At 41.5% G+C, this 21,303-nt stretch overlaps 2 protein-coding genes across 5 annotated transcripts in view; both read right to left on the reverse strand.

The window, feature by feature from the left end:
* Positions 1–10,360, reverse strand: part of wdr18 (WD repeat domain 18) — a 92,390-nt gene extending 82,030 nt beyond the window's left edge. Inside the window, exons 1-3 of the mRNA XM_035776935.2 lie at positions 9,060–10,360; positions 7,763–7,873; positions 5,270–5,403 (exon numbers count right to left, since the gene is read on the reverse strand). Coding sequence (XP_035632828.1) covers positions 5,270–5,403; positions 7,763–7,873; positions 9,060–9,269 — 455 coding nt within the window. The 5' untranslated portion in view covers positions 9,270–10,360. The remainder of the gene's footprint in view (positions 1–5,269; positions 5,404–7,762; positions 7,874–9,059) is intronic.
* Positions 10,361–10,515: 155 nt separating this feature from the next.
* LOC118388039 (PWWP domain-containing DNA repair factor 3B-like) lies at positions 10,516–21,043 on the reverse strand. 4 transcript variants are annotated; one of them, XM_035776912.2, is made up of 16 exons: positions 20,516–21,043; positions 20,083–20,162; positions 19,830–19,895; positions 19,658–19,752; positions 18,587–18,795; positions 17,964–18,045; positions 16,092–16,241; positions 15,901–15,971; positions 15,688–15,767; positions 15,316–15,376; positions 12,522–12,597; positions 12,281–12,331; positions 11,688–11,938; positions 11,391–11,591; positions 11,065–11,167; positions 10,516–10,965 (listed from the first exon to the last, which is right to left on the reverse strand). In XM_035776912.2, exons 3-16 carry the CDS (start codon positions 19,859–19,861, stop codon positions 10,940–10,942), a joined length of 1,488 nt encoding a protein of 495 aa, XP_035632805.1. In that variant the 5' UTR covers positions 19,862–19,895; positions 20,083–20,162; positions 20,516–21,043; the 3' UTR covers positions 10,516–10,939. The 4 variants fall into 4 exon arrangements, with proteins under 4 accessions (XP_035632805.1, XP_035632792.1, XP_035632800.1 ...); XM_035776899.2 differs by having other exon boundaries at positions 11,065–11,153; positions 20,516–21,031; XM_035776907.2 differs by having other exon boundaries at positions 11,065–11,153; positions 19,658–19,728; positions 20,516–21,028.
* Positions 21,044–21,303: the final 260 nt, after the last annotated feature.

The raw sequence follows: 21,303 nt of genomic DNA on the forward strand, positions 1-21,303 counted from the left end.
CTAAAAGCCTTGATGTTCATCAGTCCAGGGTAAGAAAAATAGTCTATAAAATTGAGAAAATTCAGCAGTTGATACTCTCCCTAGGAGTCACCGTCCTGCAAAGGTGATTGCAATAGCACAGCGAAGAATGTCCAATGAGGTTAAGAAGAATCCTAGAGTGTCAGCTAAAGACATCTCTGGAACATGCTAACATCTATGTTAACGAGTCTACAATACGTAACACACTAAACAAGAATGGTATTCATGAGAGGACGCCACGGAAGAAGACATTGCTGTCCAAAGAAAATATTGCTGCACGTCTGAAGATCGCAAAAGAGCACCTGGATGTTCCACAGCACTACTGGAAAAATATTCTGTGGACAGTTGAAACTGATGAAACTAAAGTTAGTGTTTGTTCCTTCCAAAACAACTTATGTGTGGAGAAAAAGGCACAGCACACAAACATCAAAACCTCATCCCAACTGTAAATTATGGTGGAGGGAGCATCATGGTTTGGGCTAGATGGTTCCGACCTAGAATATGTGGACATCTATAAGTACCTAAGTGTCTGGCTAGACTGTAAACTCTCCTTCCAGACTCATATCAAACATCTCCAATCTAAAATCAAATCTAGTCGGCTTTCTAGTCCACAACAAAGCCTCCTTCACTCACGCCGCCAAACTTACCCTAGTAAAACTGACTATCCTACCGATTCTCGACTTTGGCGATGTCATCTACAAAATAGCTTCCAATACTCTACTCAGAAAACTGGATGCAGTTTATCACAGTGCCATCCGTTTTGTTACTAAAGCACCTTATACCACCCACCACTGCGACCTGTATGCTTTAGTCGGCTGGCCCTCGCTACATATTTGTCGCCAGACCCACTGGCTCCAGGTCATCTACAAGTCCATGCTAGATAAAGTTCCGCCTTATCTCAGTTAACTGGTAATGATGGCAACACCCACCCGTAGCACGCGCTCCAGCAGGTGTATCTCACTGATCGGCGGCAGGGTAGCCTAGTGGTTAGGGCATTGGACTAGTAACCGGCAGGTTGCAAGTTCAAATCCCCGAGCTGACAAGGTACAAATCTGTCATTCTGCCCCTGAACAGGCAGTTAACCCACTGTTCCTAGGTCGTCATTGAAAATAAGAATTTGTTCTTAACTGACTTGCCTAGTAAAATAAAGGTTAAAAAAAAAACATTTAATCTTTAAAGCTAACACCTCATTCGGCCACCTTTCCTTCCACAGCTGCCTGTGACTGGAACGAATTGCAAAAATTGTTGAAGTTGGAGACTTTTATCTCCCTCACCAACTTTAAACATCTGCTATCTGAGCAGCTAACCGATCGCTGCAGCTGTACAGTCCATCGTTAAATAGCCCACCCAATTTACCTACTTAATCCCCATACTGTTTTTATTTATTTACTTTTCTGCTCTTTTGCACACCAGTATCTCTACCTGCACATGACCATCTGATCATTTATCACTCCAGTGTTAATCTTTTTTTATTATTCGCCTACCACCTCATGCCTTTTGCACACAATGTATATAGACTCTTTTTCTACTGTGTTATTGACTTGTTTATTGTTTACTCCATGTGTAACTGTTGTTGTCTGTTCACACTGTTATGCTTTATCTTGGCCAAGTCGCAGTTGTAAATGAGAACTTGTTCTCAACTAGCCTACCTGATTAAATAAAGGTGAAATAAATAAATAAATATTTTAAAAATGGTTTGGGCTGTTTTGCTGCCTCAGGGCCTGGAACGCTTGCTATCAACGACGGAAAAATTATTTCAAGTTTATCAATACATTTTGCAGGATTGAAGTTCAGGTGCAGGACAACGACAAATGGCTTCAGAGGAAAATACACCTTCCTGACCTCAACCCGATTAAGATGCTGTGGCATGACCTCAAGAGAGGGGTTCACACCATCCCAAGAATATTGCTGAACTGAAACATTTTTGCAAGGAGGAATGGTCAAAAATTCCTCCTGACCATTGTGAAGGTCTAATCCGCAACTACAGAAAACGTTGAGGTTATTGCTGCCAAAGGAGGGTCAACCAGTTATTAAATCCAAGGGCTCGCATACTTTTTCCACCGTGCACTGTGAATGTTTACACGGTGTGTTCAATAAATATATCAAAACTTATAATTGTGTTATTAGTTTAAGTGTTTTAAGTGTCTATTGTTGAGACTTAGATGAAGAACAGATCAAATTATGACCAATTACAGAAATCCAGGTAATTCCAAAAGGGTTGTCAAACTTTTTCTTGCCACTGTAGATGTGCATCAGCTTCGAAACACTTCAAGATGGGTGGAGTCTTCCTGGGGAGATGTTTTTTGTTGAACAACTGTGAGAAGGTAACTTCTGGTGACTTTTTTAAAGGACATTCTACTCCAAAATTCATGAATTTTATTATGTTCTCTTCCTTTAAAACTCATCTGAAAATCAAAGACAGTTGAATTTTATTTCTTGGTCTCATTGACATATTAGCCCAATTCTATATTAACCCCTAAAATGATTTAGCTAGCATATCTTAGTTAAGAAATATGACATACTACTGCACATCTATTATTAGGGTTGTCTACACTTAGAGGATTACAAAGCTAGCTAATTAGTTACCTTGGACAATCTGATGAGAGTCTGAGGAAATTGTGTAACTTGTTATCTCTCGGATCATAAAAGCACTTCCCGGCAGAATTAAAAATACGTTTTTTATTCATCAGCTGCCAGAAATCCTCTCTTACCTCTGCCACTGTCATCAAGTAACCATGGTCCCCCCCCAGCAGCGAGATTCAATACCATTGAATCAATTTCTTTAAAGTTTTTTAAATAAATGTGAATATTTGTAAATACCTGCAGTCAACTTGTACAATACATTAGGAGATTAACATTTTACATTTAGCAGACACTCTTATCCAGAGCGACTTACAGTAAGTAGTGAGTGCATACATTTTCATACTTTTCATTCATTGCGTTCTTCATTTCACTGGTCACATTAGGAATATTACGGTAGTCCCCAGCCACGTCATGTGGTGTTTGTTTACAGGCACACAACGATGAGAGACAGGAACCATGCGAGTCACTCATTGTTGTGCAGCATGCGCCAGGTGATCTAATTACCGTACGGAATTCACAAATAAATGTTTGCCAGCTAGATATCTTATAAACTAACTACGAAGTTAACTGTCTAAAATGTGCTAAATGATCTACAGTTGTGCATCCGGTTTGCTAATTTAGTAGCTAGTTAGCTATCTGGCTAAGTGGTTAGCTTCTTCCAAATCAAGCATTTGCTTGCGAACAGCAGAGAATCCCCTCCTGGATCAAGAGCCTCACTGGCTGATATTTGTTTTGCGGGTGCAGCAAACTGTGGAGCATTTTTTTTAGTTACTTGTATACAGTAACAGCTGACCTAGAGTAACCAATTGTGCAAGTTCTCCCACTTAAAAAGATGAGGCCTGTAATTTTCATCATTGGTACACTTCAACTATGACAGACAAAATGAGAAAAAAAAATCCAGAATATCACATTGTAGGATTTTTTATGAATTTATTTGCAAATTATGGTGGAAAATAAGTATTTGGTCACCTACAAACAAGCAAGATTACTGGCTCTCACAGACCTGTAACTTCTTCTTTAAGAGGTTCCTCTGTCCTCCACTCGTTACCTGTATTAATGGCACCTGTTTGAACTTGTTATCAGTATAAAAGACACCTGTCCACGACCTCAAACAGTCACACTCCAAGCTCCACTATGGCCAAGACCAAAGAGCTGTCAAAGGACACCAGAAACAAAATTGTAGACCTGCACCAGGCTGGGAAGACTGAATCTGCAATAGGTAAGCAGCTTGGTTTGATGAAATCAACTGTGGGGGCAATTATTAGGAAATGGAAGACATACAAGACCACTGATAATCTCCCTCGATCTGGGGCTCCACTCAAGATCTCACCCCGTGGGGCCAAAATGATCACAAGAATGGTGAGCAAAAATCCCAGAACCACACGGGGGGACCTAGTGAATGACCTGCAGAGAGCTGGGACCAAAGTAACAAAGCCTACCATCAGTAACACACTACGCCGCCAGGGACTCAAATCCTGCAGTGCCAGACGTGTCCCCATGCTTAAGCCAGTACATGTCCAGGCCCGTCTGAAGTTTGCTAGAGAGCATTTGGATGATCCAGGAGAAGATTGGGTGAATGTCAAATGGTCAGATGAAACCAAAATATAACTTTTTGGTAAAAACTCAACTCGTCGTGTTTGGAGGACAAAGAATGCTGAGTTGCATCCAAAGAACACCATACCTAGTGTGAAGCATGGTGGTGGAAACATCATGCTTTGGGGCTGTTTTTCTGCAAAGGGACCAGGACGACTGATCCGTGTAAAGGAAAGAATGAATGGGGCTGTGTATCGTGAGATTTTGAGTGAAAACCTCCTTCCATCATCAGCAAGGGCATTGAAGATGAAACGTGGCTGGGTCTTTCAGCATGACAATGATCCCAAACACACCGCCCGGGCAACGAAGGAGTGGCTTCGTAAGAAGCATTTCAAGGTCCTGGAGTGGCCTAGCCAGTCTCCAGATCTTAACCCAATAGAAAATCTTTGGAGGGAGTTGAAAGTCAGTGTTGCCCAGCAACAGCTCCAAAACATCACTGCTCTAGAGGAGATCTGCATGGAGGAATTGGCCAAAATACCAGCAACAGTGTGTGAAAACCTTGTGAAGACTTAGAGAAAACGTTTGACCTCTTGTCATTGCCAACAAAGGGTATATAACAAAGTATTGAGAAACTTTTGTTATTGACCAAATACTTATTTTCCACCATAATTTGCAAATAAATTCATTAAAAATCCTACAATGTGATTTTCTGGATTTTTTTTCTTCTCATTTTGTCTGTCATAGTTGAAGTGTACCTATGATGAAAATTACAGGCCTCTCATCTTTTTAAGTGGGAGAACTTGCACAATTGGTGGCTGACTAAATTATTTTTTGCCCCACTGTATTTTAGGTCAGAAATGACAAAATGTGTTAGCATTTAGTTAGCATTGTCTATGAGATTTTACATGTACTTGTTAGCATTGCTAACCTTAGGATTAATCAGAGTATCAGCGGGGTTTCAAACAGCACCCCTTGTGTTCAGAGCGGGTATTAATGAATATTCAGGTATGGCACAAGTTCAGTATGAAGGTATGACAATCTGGATACCGTCCAAGCCTACTCAACAGTGTTTGGAGAAAATGGTTTAAACAGTGTCGGCGTAATTAACACACTCCAGTGTAAGAGCTGTTTGTACCTGGCTAGACTCCAGACCAGTGCCAGGTTGTCTTTGCCTCCTGAGATGAAATGGCTGCTGTCGTCACTGAAGCGTAGGCAGGTCAGGTCTTGGTAATGGCGGCTCAAGATGGCCAGCAAATTCCCAGAGGAAACCTAGAATGACAATTTCATTAATATCAAATGCCACTTAGCCGAGAGAGAAGTTAATTTTATCACTGTATGAACATCTATTTCACTGACCAATGGAGTATCGCCTTATGAGAGTCATGCTGTTACAATCAAATGATAGATAATGAGAAACCCCACTTTCAATTTGGAAAGCTGAAAAAAACCTAAGCTATAACTTGTGTTTATTGATCCGTCAAACACAGATGTTGAGGAAATCAAACAGCAAATTAAGGATTTACAGTCACTAAATATGTGAATAAAATTACAATTCATAAGAGTAATCTCCTCACATCTCATTAAAAAAAACAGTCTATGGTGAGGACATAAAGTAGTTTGAAACTGGTGATGCAAAGGTGACCTTGCTGATACTAACAGCAGCTCCTTAGGGCAAACGTTAGGCCTAGCTGAAGCTTCCTCACAACTTCAGTCCAGGACCGATAATGTTATCCTCAAAGTAGTACAAATGCATTGAGGAGAAGAGTATACATGTCAGCCATAGCGTAGTCATTCCATACACATTACACAACTTAAAGTCAAATGTGAATTTGAATAACTATGACATCCCTTTTGCTGATGTTGTATATGTGACTCATTTCAGGAAACTAGGTGTATGTCACGACATTACTTCACAGGATGTATTTGAAAGTCAAACATTTTTTATAAAAATGTATTTTTGGGGCAGAAATGCCTTCTGGAACATGTGAACTTTCATGTGCCTTAATAACAAACTTGTATTCCATCCATAAATACAAGTAAAATTGTTAAATTACGAGCCTAGTTGGTTTAGCCACGGAAAAAGAGGGAACCTTCCCGCTAGCCATTATTGGCTGAGATAATGGATGGGCTGGAAATGCAGGGAGGTGAGTTTGGATTGGTCTGCCACGTAGCATGCTTCTGTTTATAACGTGAACTTCTCAGTATGTGTTGATAGTCCTTTCTACCACGCCATTTTTGAAATATATAACAACCATCGAGAAATACAAAAGTTTGGCAAATTTTCTCAACATTGCTACCCTGAATTTAGCAGCACTATTGAGAGATCAGTTGGAAAAAGTGATTTTCTACTTTCTGCACACACCACGGTCAGTGTGAACCAGAGTGACTTGACAAAACACTGGCCAAACAAGATGTAGCTACAATCAAAACGGAATTAAACAGTTCAGTCTGCTGTGAAGCATTCATCCATTTATACGGGTAAGAGTCTAGCTACATTTTCAGATATATACGTTTTTTCAGAAAGTCGTTTTCATTGCAGGTTAAAGCGGACTGTTCGCTAGCTAGCGAACATTAGCTTGCTGGCTCGCTAGCTAGCTAACGTTACGTGTATGATCTGTGTAGTAATATTATTCAAATCAGATTTAGTTATAGTCTAATGTTAGCAAACATTGAACCTGGTTGGTTAGCTTTAGCTACCTGCAGATTCACACTACAGCTATGACAATGTTTGTATTGGTTGGTAATAGTAGAAGGAGTTGGGATTATGCTGGTTCATTGTTCAGCTAGCTAGCTACTAGTGCATGTCTAAACAAAATAAAAAAAGACTGCATGTCTAAAAACACTTCACCAGATGATTACATGACCCATCAAGTTAGCCAAGTGTGTCTTGGGATGATTATGGACATCTATAGTATTTCATGAACATGTGCATATGTCTAGACAATAGTGACCCATCCATTAACGAAATGTGGCTTGGGGGGGGTTATAGCATTTCCTTTACATGATCCATCAATTTAGACAAGCGTGTCAGGTAAGCGCCATCTAATAATTATAATATATTTCTATCTGGACACTATCCGTTTTTGATATTGCTGTGTGTACACCTTCTGTATCCTGTGAATGTGACAACTCAACTTTTTATTTTATATAGTGTGTGTTTACCAGAGATGGTAACGTGAAGAATATGACCTGCACCAAAATCAGATTAGGATATAGGCCAAGATCAAGTGTATTTTTAGTTGGTGTTTTTCCTTATTGTAGGCTACTACTGTCACCACTTTTAGTCTTGAAGTCTTTGGCTGTTTAGTAATCACTCTGTTTAGCAAATTACCTCATGTGAATCCATAAAGAGATGGGTGGGGCTAAGGCTTAAGAGTGATGATGCTGAATGGGTGTAGACAACAAAGAGCTCTCCAGTAAGTGTTCCAAAACATTGATGGGCCATTTTCTCAAAAGTGGAGTTACAAGTTTATCAACTTTAAAGCAGAATGACTTAAATTGTTAGTCAACTGCAGTGTATGATATACCACTTTCTAGCTTAGTCTCTACTTTTATCCAATGTAAAAAACACAATTTCAAATGCCGCTACATAAGACCGGATCGAGGCGGCCGGTCACATATGTCTCACCTCCCATAAGTAGATGGCATCAGCAATGCCTGCCACCAAGTACAGGCCATTGGGGGATGCAGTCAAGCATGTCACAATCCCAGGGCACACAATTTTCTGCTGCAGCTGATCCTGAAATAAAAAAGATGTACATGTTTGATGCATGTCAGCCTACATCGGAATGGGATATTTAGTTCCATTACCTTTGTAGCCAATGCCGGTATTTGCATCTAATTCTATAGATATTCATTAATTCAGGCAACCTTTGAGACTACTGCCACAAAAACATGTTTGCTTCATTCTACAGATAAAACAAATGTCAGCATTTTAATATGACCCCCACATCTTGTTCACCCACTGGAACAATATAGTTCACATAAAAAGTAATGTACACATCATTCCACACCATGAATGTACAGGTGTCTGCCAAAATAAAGGAAACAACTTAAATTGGGTCTTATATTCACCACAACAGTTTCACAAGCTGTCTCAGGTGCTACAGAATCTCCCATGGGGGTTCAGTTGGGTTGAGACCTGGTGATTGACACATACAACCTTTAAACCCCCTATGCTTCTTTGAGACCCCTCTTTCAAAGTCACATATCTTATTCTAGCCATGGTAGACAAAATAATGGGCAGCTATGCATGTTTTATACATCACCCTAAGAATGATATGTTAATTGCTTAATTAACCCAGGAGCAAGACCGGTGTTGAAGCACCAGTTTTCAATGTACTTTGTAGCCCTCATTTACTCAAGTGTTTCCTTTATTTTGACAGTATTGACTGTATTGTCATTATAGTACTATGGTGTACATCACTGCCCCAATATTCTTCAAGCCCGGAGACCCCCATGGTGTGCAGAATAAATGTTCCAGTCCAGTCCTAATGCACCTGATAAACTGTTGATTAGATGAATGAGGTGTGTTAGTGCTGGACTAGAACAAAGCCAAAGGCCTGTATACCTTGTGATTCAGGACTAGAATTGAACATCACAACTGGTCATCTCTATCACTGATTAAGTGACACTCCATGTGTCCTTCGTTTTAAAAAATCGTGCATTCATCCCATGTGTAATAGTTAGGCCCATCTTCTATCCGTATCTAGCCAACGACAGAAAACACGTTTCACAATGAATAACCTTAGCCACCTTGCTAAACTAACCGGACAGACATACAAACAAGCTAGCCATATGTAACGTTAGCTAGCTATGTCCAGAGACCTTTCAGAGCATTATCTCCAGAGAGCTATGAACAGCTTTCGCGCCCCTAGCAAGCTAGCCAACGTTACCTAGCAAGCTAGCCAACGTTACCTAGCTACCTTTCTCTGGATTTCCCACACGTTGATGAAGTTTTTCCCGAGTTGGGCTCCGAGGATGTACTCTCCATTCAAAACTGTGAGTGACCTCGAAGAAGTATTGCCACCTCGATAGGCCAAGAGATTTGTGCCCGAATGGAGTTCCAAAACGGCACAGTTCCATAGCTGTCCAGCCGAATCGGCACTCAGAACTATTTCCATAGGCGCGGACATCTTTGAACAGCACGCGTGTTGTTTTGGAAGTAAAGGAACTCAACGCATGCGCATACACGTCATTTCCTGATTGACGGTATGGACTCTGGGTTATGTAGGTTTATATATTTTACCTTAAACTAGGCACGTTAGTTAAGAACAAATTGTTATTTACAATGACGGCCTACACCGGCCAAACCCTCACGAATTTTTTAACCAAACACCGGCCAAAACCTAACTCGCACCAATTGTGCGACGCTATATGGGACTCCCAATCACGGTCGTCTTGGCAACAGAGAATATATGCAGCAAACATATATATGTGTAAAAACAACGTAATTGTATTGCTTTCATCCTGAGATCCGCTTTGTGCTTTGGCGATACAAACATACCTCACACAATAGCAACAAGTTCAATAAAATAATTGTAAAGGAAAATACATTGAAAAGAAACAAACCACCACCGTTATAGCTATTTCAATTTGTACATGTATCTCTGCCCATCACACAAGATGATCAATCATGCCAAATAACTAGACCGCGTGACAAATTACCTAATTTCACTTTAACTGGAATTTTGCTTTTTCAAGAGCTCTACACTTGCATCTGTATCACCAATTATGGCAGGAAGTTGAGTAACATATCGAGTATGCAATTGTGGATTCCATTCAACTGTAGCTCCAGAAAATAATTGTTGGGGGGGGAAGCCATGGAAAATAAACAAACCAGTACCGTTATAGCTACAGCAATGTACACTGCACAAACATATAAATGCAACATGTAAAGTGTTGGCCCATGTTTCATGAGCTGAAATTAGAGAATTGAATGTTAATCTCTCTACCATTAACTGCATCACAACCGCAGCACACGTGTATGGCGTCATGTAGGTGAGTGGTTTGGATGCCAACGGTGTGAATTTAGTGTTCCATGGTAGTGGTGGGTTTATGGTATGGGCAGGCATAAGCTATGGACAACGAACATAATTGCATTTCATCAATGGCAATTTGAATGCACAGATACACTGTGACAAGATCCTGAGGCCCATTGTCATGCCATTCATCTGCCGCCATCACCTCATGTTTCAGCATAATAATGTAAAGGCCTCATGTCGCAAGGATCTGTACACCATTCCTGGAAAATGTCCCAGTTCTTCCATGGCCTGCATACTCACCAGAAATTGAGTATGTTTGGGATAAGCGTGTTCCAGCTTCCGACAATATTCAGCAACTTCACACAGCCATTGAAAAAGAGTTCCACAGACCACAATCAACAGCCTGATCAACTTTATGTGAAGATGTGTCATGCTGCTTGAGGCAAATGGTGGTCACACTAGATACTGATCCACGCCCCTACCATTTTTCTAAAGGTATCTGTGGCCAACAGATACATATCTATATTCCCAGTCATGTGAAATCGATAGATTAGGGCCTAATTAATTTATCTCAATTGACCGATTTCCTTATAGGAACTGTAACTCAGTAAAATCTTTGAAATTGTGGCATATTGTGTTTATATTTTTGTTCAGTATACAAATGATTGTATTGAAAAATAAAGAGTATGTAACCTATAAACACATAACCTATGAACAATATAAACACTAGTGGCATTAGCCAATGAAAACCCGAAACAGAACACACAACCCTTCTTATTCTTTATCGTTTCTGCCGTGCTTTTTCTTCATCTGCTGCACAATCATAAGGTCAAACTCCTCTCGCTCTCTGAAATGATTAAAGGGAAATACTATCAGCAAAATAAAAACAAGCTACAGTCCATGAAATCACAAAAAATAACAGACAAATACAGTGTCAACCTCTCACCTATTACTGATGCCAGGCCCTTGTGAGTATTTCTCTTCAGCCTTAACCAGGGATATGTCATCGACCTCCGAGATTCCATGAATGACAGCCTGAAAATTTCAAACTTGTGAGATGGAATAAAAGAAAGGACAGTTGGAGAGCATAGGACACAAAAACACAATTGAATAACATATAGTTCTGTATTTGCATACTACTGCAAGAACACTAGCCTGGTCGCATTTGAATGCGCTTCACTGTAATAGCTAACTCTCACAATTGTTGTCATGCCATTTGAGCATTTACAAATCTAGGACCAATCTGCAAAAACACTCAAGACATTGAGTCACCTCTGGTAAGAGCACTTCGAGGATGAAGCGGATCTGATCTAACTCTGGCAGACTTGGCAAGGCTTCCTCCATGATGCTCCTGAGATAAGTGAAAACCTGCTCCACCTGCTGGTCCGTCTCAAAGTAGGGGTCCACTGCTTGACCACTGGCCTTGCGGAAGGCTTTCAGCCACTTGGACACCACCTGACCGCTGATAATAGCCTATGATATGGAGAAAAGAGAAGAAAAGATGCCTAACCATTGCCCAGGGATAAGCTGTTTTACTCTCTTCTTCCCTCAGCTAACCAACTCTCTGACCTGCAAGTGCCTTTCCACGCCTCTTTTATCGACGATGAACTGCAGTAGTTTGTCATTGGCCCGGTCCCGTGCAGCCTTGGCGCGGTCAGGTAGCAGTCTCTTAGAGACCTGTGGCTCCTGTTCACTGTCCTTGGTGGTCGCATGGTCTTCCGGAGTCCCCTGGTAATTTCTCTGGTCCTCCACGTCTTGACTTGGCGAGGCCAGATAACAGTCAGATGGGCCGAGAAGGTACAGCTTTCTCATAGGGATGCCTGGCGGGCAGGAGCACAAATAGGAGTAATACAATGGAATTGGCAATCATTATTATACATTGACAATCTGACAATGTTAAACAAAAGTGTTAAACTTTCATAATGGTTCATAGAGAAGAATGCCTCATTGTTATCAACCAGAGTATGGAGGTTCCTGTCAAGAAATGTTGCTCGATATTCTCATTCTACTATCGCCTCCTTGGCACATGGTTTGTTTTGATAGTTGTTCCTGCCAGTCTGTGGAAGCACCTGACTTGCTTGCTTGTACCTAGGAATTTGCATTAAATAGCAATGAAATAGGTACAAAAAATGACTTTGAACACAGGCCATTTCAAAACTTACTGATGTCATCAGCAACATACTCAACGAGGGAACCGGAAAATGAACCACAACCTGGGGGAACAAATGCATCAACATTTGATTCACTGGTCATTCAATTATATGCAGGCTTAGAACCTATATATATATATATAGAACCTAAATTGATTGAAACACTAGCTACAGAACATTGTGTACTGCATATCCAACTGAAGACATTGGACAGAGTCAAATCCTAACCTCCTATGTTTGAAGGTTCTCTTACCAAGGCGAATTCTATAGTCCCCAATAAGCTTCAGGCAATAGTGGATGGCAGTACCATATATCTCCTTGGCTTTGTCCTGTGAGAGATACCCACATTTCACCTCACATTCTCCATACATACATCAACTGAAGTAACATATAGACAGTAAGTAAATACAAAGCAATTTCAATAGCTAGGTTTCCATCCAATTAGTGACTGATTTTCATGTAAATAATCTAAAATCTGCAGAAAACCAATATGGGCATTTTTCCCACCAGAGATGTGTTTCCCTCAAAATGACTTGTTGCAGATAAAAAGGCAGTGAGTGATGACATAGCGCACATAAAAATAACTTTGGGTTTCCATCACATTTTCAACTCTGATGGTTTTGTAACAATTTTTTTTGCGTTATATTGCGAATGTACCCACTCTGGTCTTGGCACATGCTCCCTAGCCAACAGCTCGCAGAAACAGTGCAGGCATAGCCTACATAACAGGATTATTTTGGACAATACAGCGATATTATTTGTATTTGTCAAACGACAGACATGCATCGATTATCATGTCATCAGAATAAGATACTAAACATTTATTGGACAGGAGCATCAAGCTCATCAAGGTGCACGGTCATCACCCTGTGATTTATTTCAAATCAAATTTTATTTGTCACATACACATGGTTAGCAGATGTTTATGCGAGTGTAGCGAAATACTTGTGCTTCTAGTTCCGACAATGCAGTAATAACCAACGAGTAATCTAGCTAACAATTCCAAAACTACTACCTTATACACACACGTGTAAAGGGATAAAGAATATGTACATAAAGATATATGAATGAGTGATGGGACAGAGCGGCATAGGCAAGATGCAGTAGATGGTATCGAGTTCAGTATATACACATATGAGATGAGTATGTAAACAAAGTGGCATAGTTTAAAGTGGCTAGTGATACATGTATTACATAAAGATGCAGTAGATGATATAGAGTACAGTATATACATATGAGATGAATAATGTAGGGTATGTAAACATTATATTAGGTAGCATTGTTTAAAATGGCTAGTGATATATTTTACATAATTTCCCATCAATTCCCATTATTAAAGTGGCTGGAGTTGAGTCAGTGTGTTGGCAGCAGCCACTCAATGTTAGTGGTGGCTGTTTAACAGTCTGATGGCCTTGAGATAGAAGCTGTTTTTCAGTCTCTCGGTCCCAGCTTTGATGCACCTGTACTGACCTCGCCTTCTGGACGATAGCGGGGTGAACAGGCAGTGGCTCGGGTGGTTGTTGTCCTTGATGATCTTTATGGCCTTCCTGTGACATCGGGTGGTGTAGGTGTTCTGGAGGGCAGGTAGTTTGCCCCCGGTGATGCGTTGTGCAGACCTCACTACCCTCTGGAGGGCCTTACGGTTGTGGGCGGAGAAGTTGCCGTACCAGGCGGTGATACAGCCCGACAGGATGCTCTCGATTGTGCATCTGTAGAAGTTTGTGAGTGCTTTTGGTGACAAGCCAAATTTCTTCAGCCTCCTGAGGTTGAAGAGGCGCTGCTGCGCCTTCTTCACGATGCTGTCTGTGTGGGTGGACCAATTCATTTTGTCTGTGATGTGTACGCCGAGGAACTTAAAACTTACTACCCTCTCCACTACTGTTACATCGATGTGGATAGGGGGGTGTTCCCTCTGCTGTTTCCTGAAGTCCACAATCACCTCCTTAGTTTTGTTGACATTGAGTATGAGGTTATTTTCCTGACACCACACTCCGAGGGCCCTCACCTCCTCCCTGTAGGCCGTCTCGTCGTTGTTGGTAATCAAGCCTACCACTGTTGTGTCGTCCGCTAACTTGATGATTGAGTTGGAGGCGTGCGTGGCCACGCAGTCGTGGGTGAACAGGGAGTACAGGAGAGGGCTCAGAACGCACCCTTGTGGGGTCCCAGTGTTGAGGATCAGCGGGGTGGAGATGTTGTTACCTACCCTCACCACCTGGGGGTGGCCAGTCAGGAAGTCCAGTACCCAGTTGCACAGGGCGGGGTCGAGACCCAGGGTCTCGAGCTTGATGACGAGTTTGGAGGGTACTATGGTGTTAAATGCTGAGCTGTAGTCGATGAACAGCATTCTCACATAGGTATTCCTCTTGTCCAGATGGGTTAGGGCAGTGTGCAGTGTGGTTGAGATTGCATCGTCTGTGGACCTATTTGGGCGTTAAGCAAATTGGAGTGGGTCTAGGGTGTCAGGTAGGGTGGAGGTGATATGGTCCTTGACTAGTCTCTCAAAACACTTCATGATGACGGAAGTGAGTGCTACGGGGCGGTAGTCGTTTAGCTCAGTTACCTTAGCTTTCTTGGGAACAGGAACAATGGTGGCCCTCTTGAAGCATGTGGGAACAGCAGCCTGGGATAGGGATTGATTGAATATGTCCGTAAACACACCAGCCAGCTGGTCTACGCATGCTCTGAGGGCGCGGCTGGGGATGCCATCTGTAGCCTAATAAACTACATGCTTTCCCGACTCATAGTGGGAGGAAGACCCGTCATCGCGTGACTCCACGTTTACTTCGATATGATGGTTATTATCTCAATATTTCTCGCATAATACAATTTACAGGCATGAAAAGATCACCTTGTCTAGCATGTTTGATTTTGTCAACATTTGGAAAGTTTGATGCTTCTATCAGGACTGTCGTGCCATTATTACCTAACATGTACTTCACTTGCATGAAAAGGTTGAATGGAAAACAGGATCTACATGTCAATATTTGGAAGTCAACCATGGCACATTAATGACATAATATTTAAGTGCAAGTAAAGAAAAATCTCACCACCAACTCATTTGACTCCTCACAGTCAAAGGGCTTGATATTCTTTAAGGAGACCTTGACGCTAAAGAAGGGTAAAATAAAATGTTTTATTCATCCTTCAAAGTCGTGTCACTAAATAAATATGTGACTAACCTTGGAGCCACAGTAGGGCAGAACTATGCGAATGATTCATGTTTCCTTCCTACCTTCTTTCGTAAAGACCAAATTCCGTCAGGTTACAGCCATAAACATACATGTTCGTCTTGTTAACATAGAGATCACTTGTTACAGCTAATAACAGCACATGAAAACAGCTTCCCAGCATAAATTATGTTTGAAAACATCTACACTTTGATATCTACAATCATTATCAGTATTACTGAAGATGCTCACCTCTTCCTCTTCTGTGTGAAAAGAAATGTGTCGATGAACACGACGCTGGCTTTCTTCTCTTTGCGGGAAACATACATGATCTGACGATGACATGAGAAGCAAACATGTCATACATGCAAGTGTAAGTCCAGTCCCATTCCAAATCACTAATGATAGAAGAAAGCATACTAGGAATGAGTAGGAGTGAAAATCAATTGGACTAATGAAAATTACCATAGCAGGCCAGAAGGGGCAACGTCGATATTTACACCAGACACAAGCTCCCTTTGTGATGGATAGGGTTTCTGGGGGGGGCACAAAAAGAAAATCATCCAATCTTTCATAACAAAGTAAACCAATGAAACAATATCATATAGACTTCATGTGAGACATGCAGTTTAGAGAGCAGTGTAAAACTAGCTTACTCTTTGGTGAAGTGAAACTGGGTAGGTCATCATCCTCCTCCTCATCCTCCAAACTACTGTCCTCCTGTTCGTCGAAGGACACTTGGAGCGGTTGCAGTGGGGATGAAGAAGGTGGAGTAAGGCTCATATCACTTGACACGTCGGCCATACCTATGCAGTGACACAAATTTCACACGTACCAACTTATTACAATCTACAATCTTCAAATTGAATATTCAAGTGTTCCTGCTTACATTGAATGGCATACAGTGAATTCGGAAATTATTCAGACCCCCTTGACTTTTTCCACATTTTGTTACGTTACAGCCTTATTCTAAAATGGATCAAATACATTTTCCCTCATTAATTTACACACAATACCCCATAATGACAAAGTGAAAACAGGTTTTTCGAAAGTGTAGCAAATGTTTTTTTGTTTTTTTTACGTATTTACATATATATTCAGAACCTTTGCTATGAGACTCGAAATTGAGCTCAGGTGCATCCTGTTTCCATTGATCATCCTTGAGATGTTTCTACAACGTGATTGGAGTCCCCCTGTGGTAAATCCTATTGATTGAACAGGATTTGGCACACACCTGTCTATATATAAGGTCCCACAGTTGACAGTGCATGTCAGAGCAAAAACCAAGCCATGAGGTCGAAGGAATTGTCCGTAGAGCTCTGAGACTGGATTGTGTCGAGGCACAGATCTGCGAAAGGGTATCAAAAACATAATTGCATCATTGAAGGTCCCCAAGAACGCAGTGGCCTCATCATTCTTAAATGGAGGAAGTTTGGAATCACAGTTTGTTAAAGGGCACCTAAAGGACTCTCAGACTATGAGAAAGAAGATTATCTGGTCTGATGAAACCAAGATTGAACTCTTTGGCCTGATTGCCAAGCATCACATCAGTAGGAAAACTGGCACCATCCCTACGGTGAAGCATGGTGGTGGAAGCATCATGCTGTGGGGATGTATTTTCAGTGGCAGTGACTGACTGGGAGACTAGTCAGGCTCGAAGGAAAGATGAATGGAGCAAAGTACAGAGATCCTTGATGAAAACCTGCTCCAGAGCGCTCAGGACTTGAGACTGGGCAAAGGTTCACCTTCCAACAAAACAACGACCCTAAGCACACAGCCAAGACAATGCAGGAGTGGGTTCGAGACCAGTCTCAATGTCCTTGAGTGGCCCAGCCAGAGCCCAGACTTAAACCTGATCAAACATCTCTGGAGAGACCTTAAAATAGCCTCAAACCAATGCTCCCCATCCAACCCGACAGAGCTTGAGAGGAGCGAATAATGATAGTCGCCAAATACAGGTGTGCCATGCTTCTGGCGGCATACAAAGTACTGAGTAAAGGGTCTGAATAATTATGTAAATGTGATCTATTTTTTCTATTTATCTATTTTTTGTTTAATTTGTAAAAATTAAGTTTTTGGGGTATTGTGTGTAGCTTGATGAGGGGGGAAAACAAATTTAAACATTTTAGAGTAAGGCTGTGACGTAACAAAATGTGGAACAAATTTTATTTGTCCCATGCGCCGAATACAACAGGTGTAGACCTTAACGTGAAATGCTTATTTATACAAGCCCTTAACCAACAATGAACTTCAAGAAAAAGAGTTAAGAAAATATTTACTAAATTAATAATAAAATAACTAATGAGGCTATATACAGGGGGTACCGGTACCGCGTAAGAGACAGTAGCACCAACATTATGAACAAAATAAGTTACAAACAATGTGAAAAAACACAAAATACCACAGGTGGTTAGAAGCCCGTAAAACGGCAGTTATCCCCTCCGGCGCGCTAAAAGTCAAGGGGTCTGAATACTTTCCGAATGCACTTTCCGAATGCACTGTATGCAATTTGAACCTATTTGGCTTACTGTGAACTGTGACATTCTCTTGAGCTGCACCCGGACTTGTTTTTTGAGAGGCACAATCGTTGTTTTCCTCAGACTGAGGCTCCTGTGGGGACATTAGCAACATCATGGCATGATTGTTATGATGGCATTATTAACTCAACTGGCGTCAAAAGTAGTGGAGAGCCATATTAAAGCATTGAAACAGTTGCAGTGGTGACTGACCTAGTTCTCGTGAATTACAATTGTCTGTGTGACATTTGTGTCAAGTTTGCAGCACAGAAGTACCTGTGTCTCAGCGTGCCTATACATAAGTCTGAACTTGGCTGCCCTTTGCTTAGGTGTCTCATAGGCATCCCATAACTTGTGACTGGAATGGCCTGAAGTGTTCTCTGGTGATGTATTGAGAATTGGCCTCTGTCTGGCCTGCTTTGGTGGACTGGTATCCTCATTCTCACTCAAATTCCTAGAACTCCACAAGCTGGACCACTGGGCTTGCTGGGTCCGCCATCTCTGACTATTGCAACACTTCCTTCTAATCTTAAGGGCTTGTGAGGACCTCGTTTGAGCGCTCTTCAGTATCTACTAATACTACTGTCTCTAAGTTTTGTGCTTTCCTGGTCTGCTTCTGTATCACTTTTGCTCACATTCGCTCGGATGACGCGTCTTGCTCTCGTTTCTTGCTCTTCAGGCGCCGATGGCAACCGTTGGTCTCTTCCCTTTTCGGATGTTCTGGGGTCTCCTAACACCAGAGTGCTGCTCGTCTCTCCTGAGGGGAACATATCCAATGCCAAGCGCAGTGCTCTCCGGTATTTCAATTGTCTTATTGGGTCCCTCCTTTTGGAAGCATGATCACCTGCGCGAGGATGAAAGATACTATTGTTGTTCAGTCTTCACGAGTTTGGGATAAGAGTGATGTGGGAGATTTAAGTGACATTGTATGCAAGCACACATGATCATATTGTAACCAACGATCATATAATAGCAAACAAGGCATTGTAGTTGACATGTATAATCTCATATGTTTACTCTTATCTGATCCCATGATGTCCAAAATATCTGCCCTTTACACTAGATGATCAATCATGCCAAATAACTAGTCTGCGTGACAAATTAAATAATTTCATTATAACTGGTCAGGTCTTCATTGTTTTCCAAAATCAAGAGCTCTGCTTTTGGATCAGTATCACCAAGTATGGCAGTAAGTTGAGTAACATATCGAGTATGCAAATGTGGATTCAACTCAACTGTACAACACTTTGTCCTACAAGTACTCACTAACTCAAGGGCCTACTTACGGGAAGTCACTCCCTAATCTGAAATGGTATCGGAATTAAATTATGTAAATGTCTTGACAACTGCTGAAAGTGAGCCAGGTTTATAATTACAAAATGTTTATGATCTCAACGGGATAAATTGAAATGGAACCGAATGTTGACTAGAGAAACACCAACACACAAAGGCCTCGGCAGCTACAAGGAAATAATCCCTGCTTCAGATGGCTCATCGGTGATATGGGAGATGAAGTTGGACAGTATAAAGGTGTAAAACTCTGCATATCTCAAAAGGAAATGAGGCTCATTGTACACGAACAGAGCCACTTCCATTGTCTCTAGTCATGTGACATAAAATAATTCTTCCTCCTAACCACAAGTTGACTGGCACTGGTTAATAAAGGAAGGTACTGTATGTTGACAGAGAAGTGTTGTGGGACTTACTCAGATGTCCAGAGATGCTCTCGATGCATTCTTGGGTCAGGGCTTGCGTTTCCTTCTGCTGCACCCACACTCTGCAAAACAAAATACACACTCCTCTAATGGTTATTGATGAATGTATCCATGTCAGAGCGAGAGAAGTGTACTGAGTTTGTCAATAACAAGAGGTGCCTACCTGTGACCTTCTCCCAACATTTCCACTTCCATTCTTCCTCTTGGAATTGCACACTCTTCTCAAAACCTTGTACAAGTGAAACAATAGCTGTATGTGAAACGGATGCTAAATACTGCACCCCTTCCCTCCAAAATACTGTACTAGAGAGAGCTTTTGAGAACATGTGTACAGATTCCATCTGATACTAACAGGGATGTGTGGTCATTTGTGTATGTGCACGTATCCAAATGATGTTAGTCTGGTAATGCCTTACCTTAGCTGGCCAGTTGTGGCCTTTCCACTTGCATAGGAGATATTCAGATGCTTCCATGTAACTAGCTAGCTAGCCAGAATCTGCAGGGCGACAATCTCAATGTAGTGAGCATAGAATTAAGAATGAATCGTATCATTCTTATTGGTATGGCTATGAGGCTATCGTCTAGCTATGACGTTTCAAAAATATTACTGGCTGATATTTGATAGCTCGAACCAAAAAAACAAAAGTCCTGCTACTATTTCCTAAATGTTCCTTAAGTAACTGTAGTGGTTGGGTTTACTGTTCCTTCGTATCAAAACAAATCCTAACCACTTTCGCATTTGCAGTGGGCCAGCCAACAACTACTGTCGTCGTCATTATGAGCAACAAAAAAACAATGAATATCCCCTGACATACCACGCAAAACAATTTTGCAGTATATGTTACTCACTCAGTTGATTGCGGTGTGACAAGAATGAGTTTATCCAGTGACCAGATCAGCTAGGCTACAATTTTGTAGAAATTAGAAGAGTACTGTAGCTAGTTGCTACAGTACTAACGTTAGCTAGCTACTATCAGGGATAGTCCCGAATGAAACTTTACCACATGCATAACATAAAGTTCCCCCCATATTCAACTCTCGTCTCCTGGCCAGCCGCGTCACACGCTGCGTCAGACGCTGCGCACACGCAAGCAGACTTGCTTTGGGGAAGAAGCAGGCTACCGGTAGATACAGTGTGTTAATCAAAACATAATACGATAAGAATTACATGGCGTATCCAGAATTTACTTTTCGTAGCAGGTTCGGAGAATTTACACGTGCACCTTTTAGCAGACACTCTTATCCAGAGTGATTTACTGGAGCAATTAGGGCGAAGTGCCTTGCTCGTGGGAACATTTTTCAACTTATTCCATTCAGGCGACCTTTCGGATACTGGCCCAACGCTCTAAACCGCTAGGCTTCGTGTCACCCTACACAGCAGGTTAGCATAAATAGCATAGCAGGTTATGACAATTAGGTCACGGTTAGGAAAGGGGTTAGGGTTAGTTAAAATGCAAAAAATCACCCAGAAACAACGAAAACATTTTTACATTTCGGCTATTTATGCATCACTGTAGCGTCCGTAGCTGTAGTCAATCTAGTCACAACCTAGTTTTACTATTGCCACTACAATCACCGACTGTGAGGCTAATATAACATTTCCAGGCTGCATGTTTAGCGAGAGGGGTGTTATTTCA

The sequence above is a fragment of the Oncorhynchus keta genome, chromosome 1 (assembly GCF_023373465.1).
Source record: "Oncorhynchus keta strain PuntledgeMale-10-30-2019 chromosome 1, Oket_V2, whole genome shotgun sequence".
Taxonomy (NCBI): domain Eukaryota; kingdom Metazoa; phylum Chordata; class Actinopteri; order Salmoniformes; family Salmonidae; genus Oncorhynchus; species Oncorhynchus keta.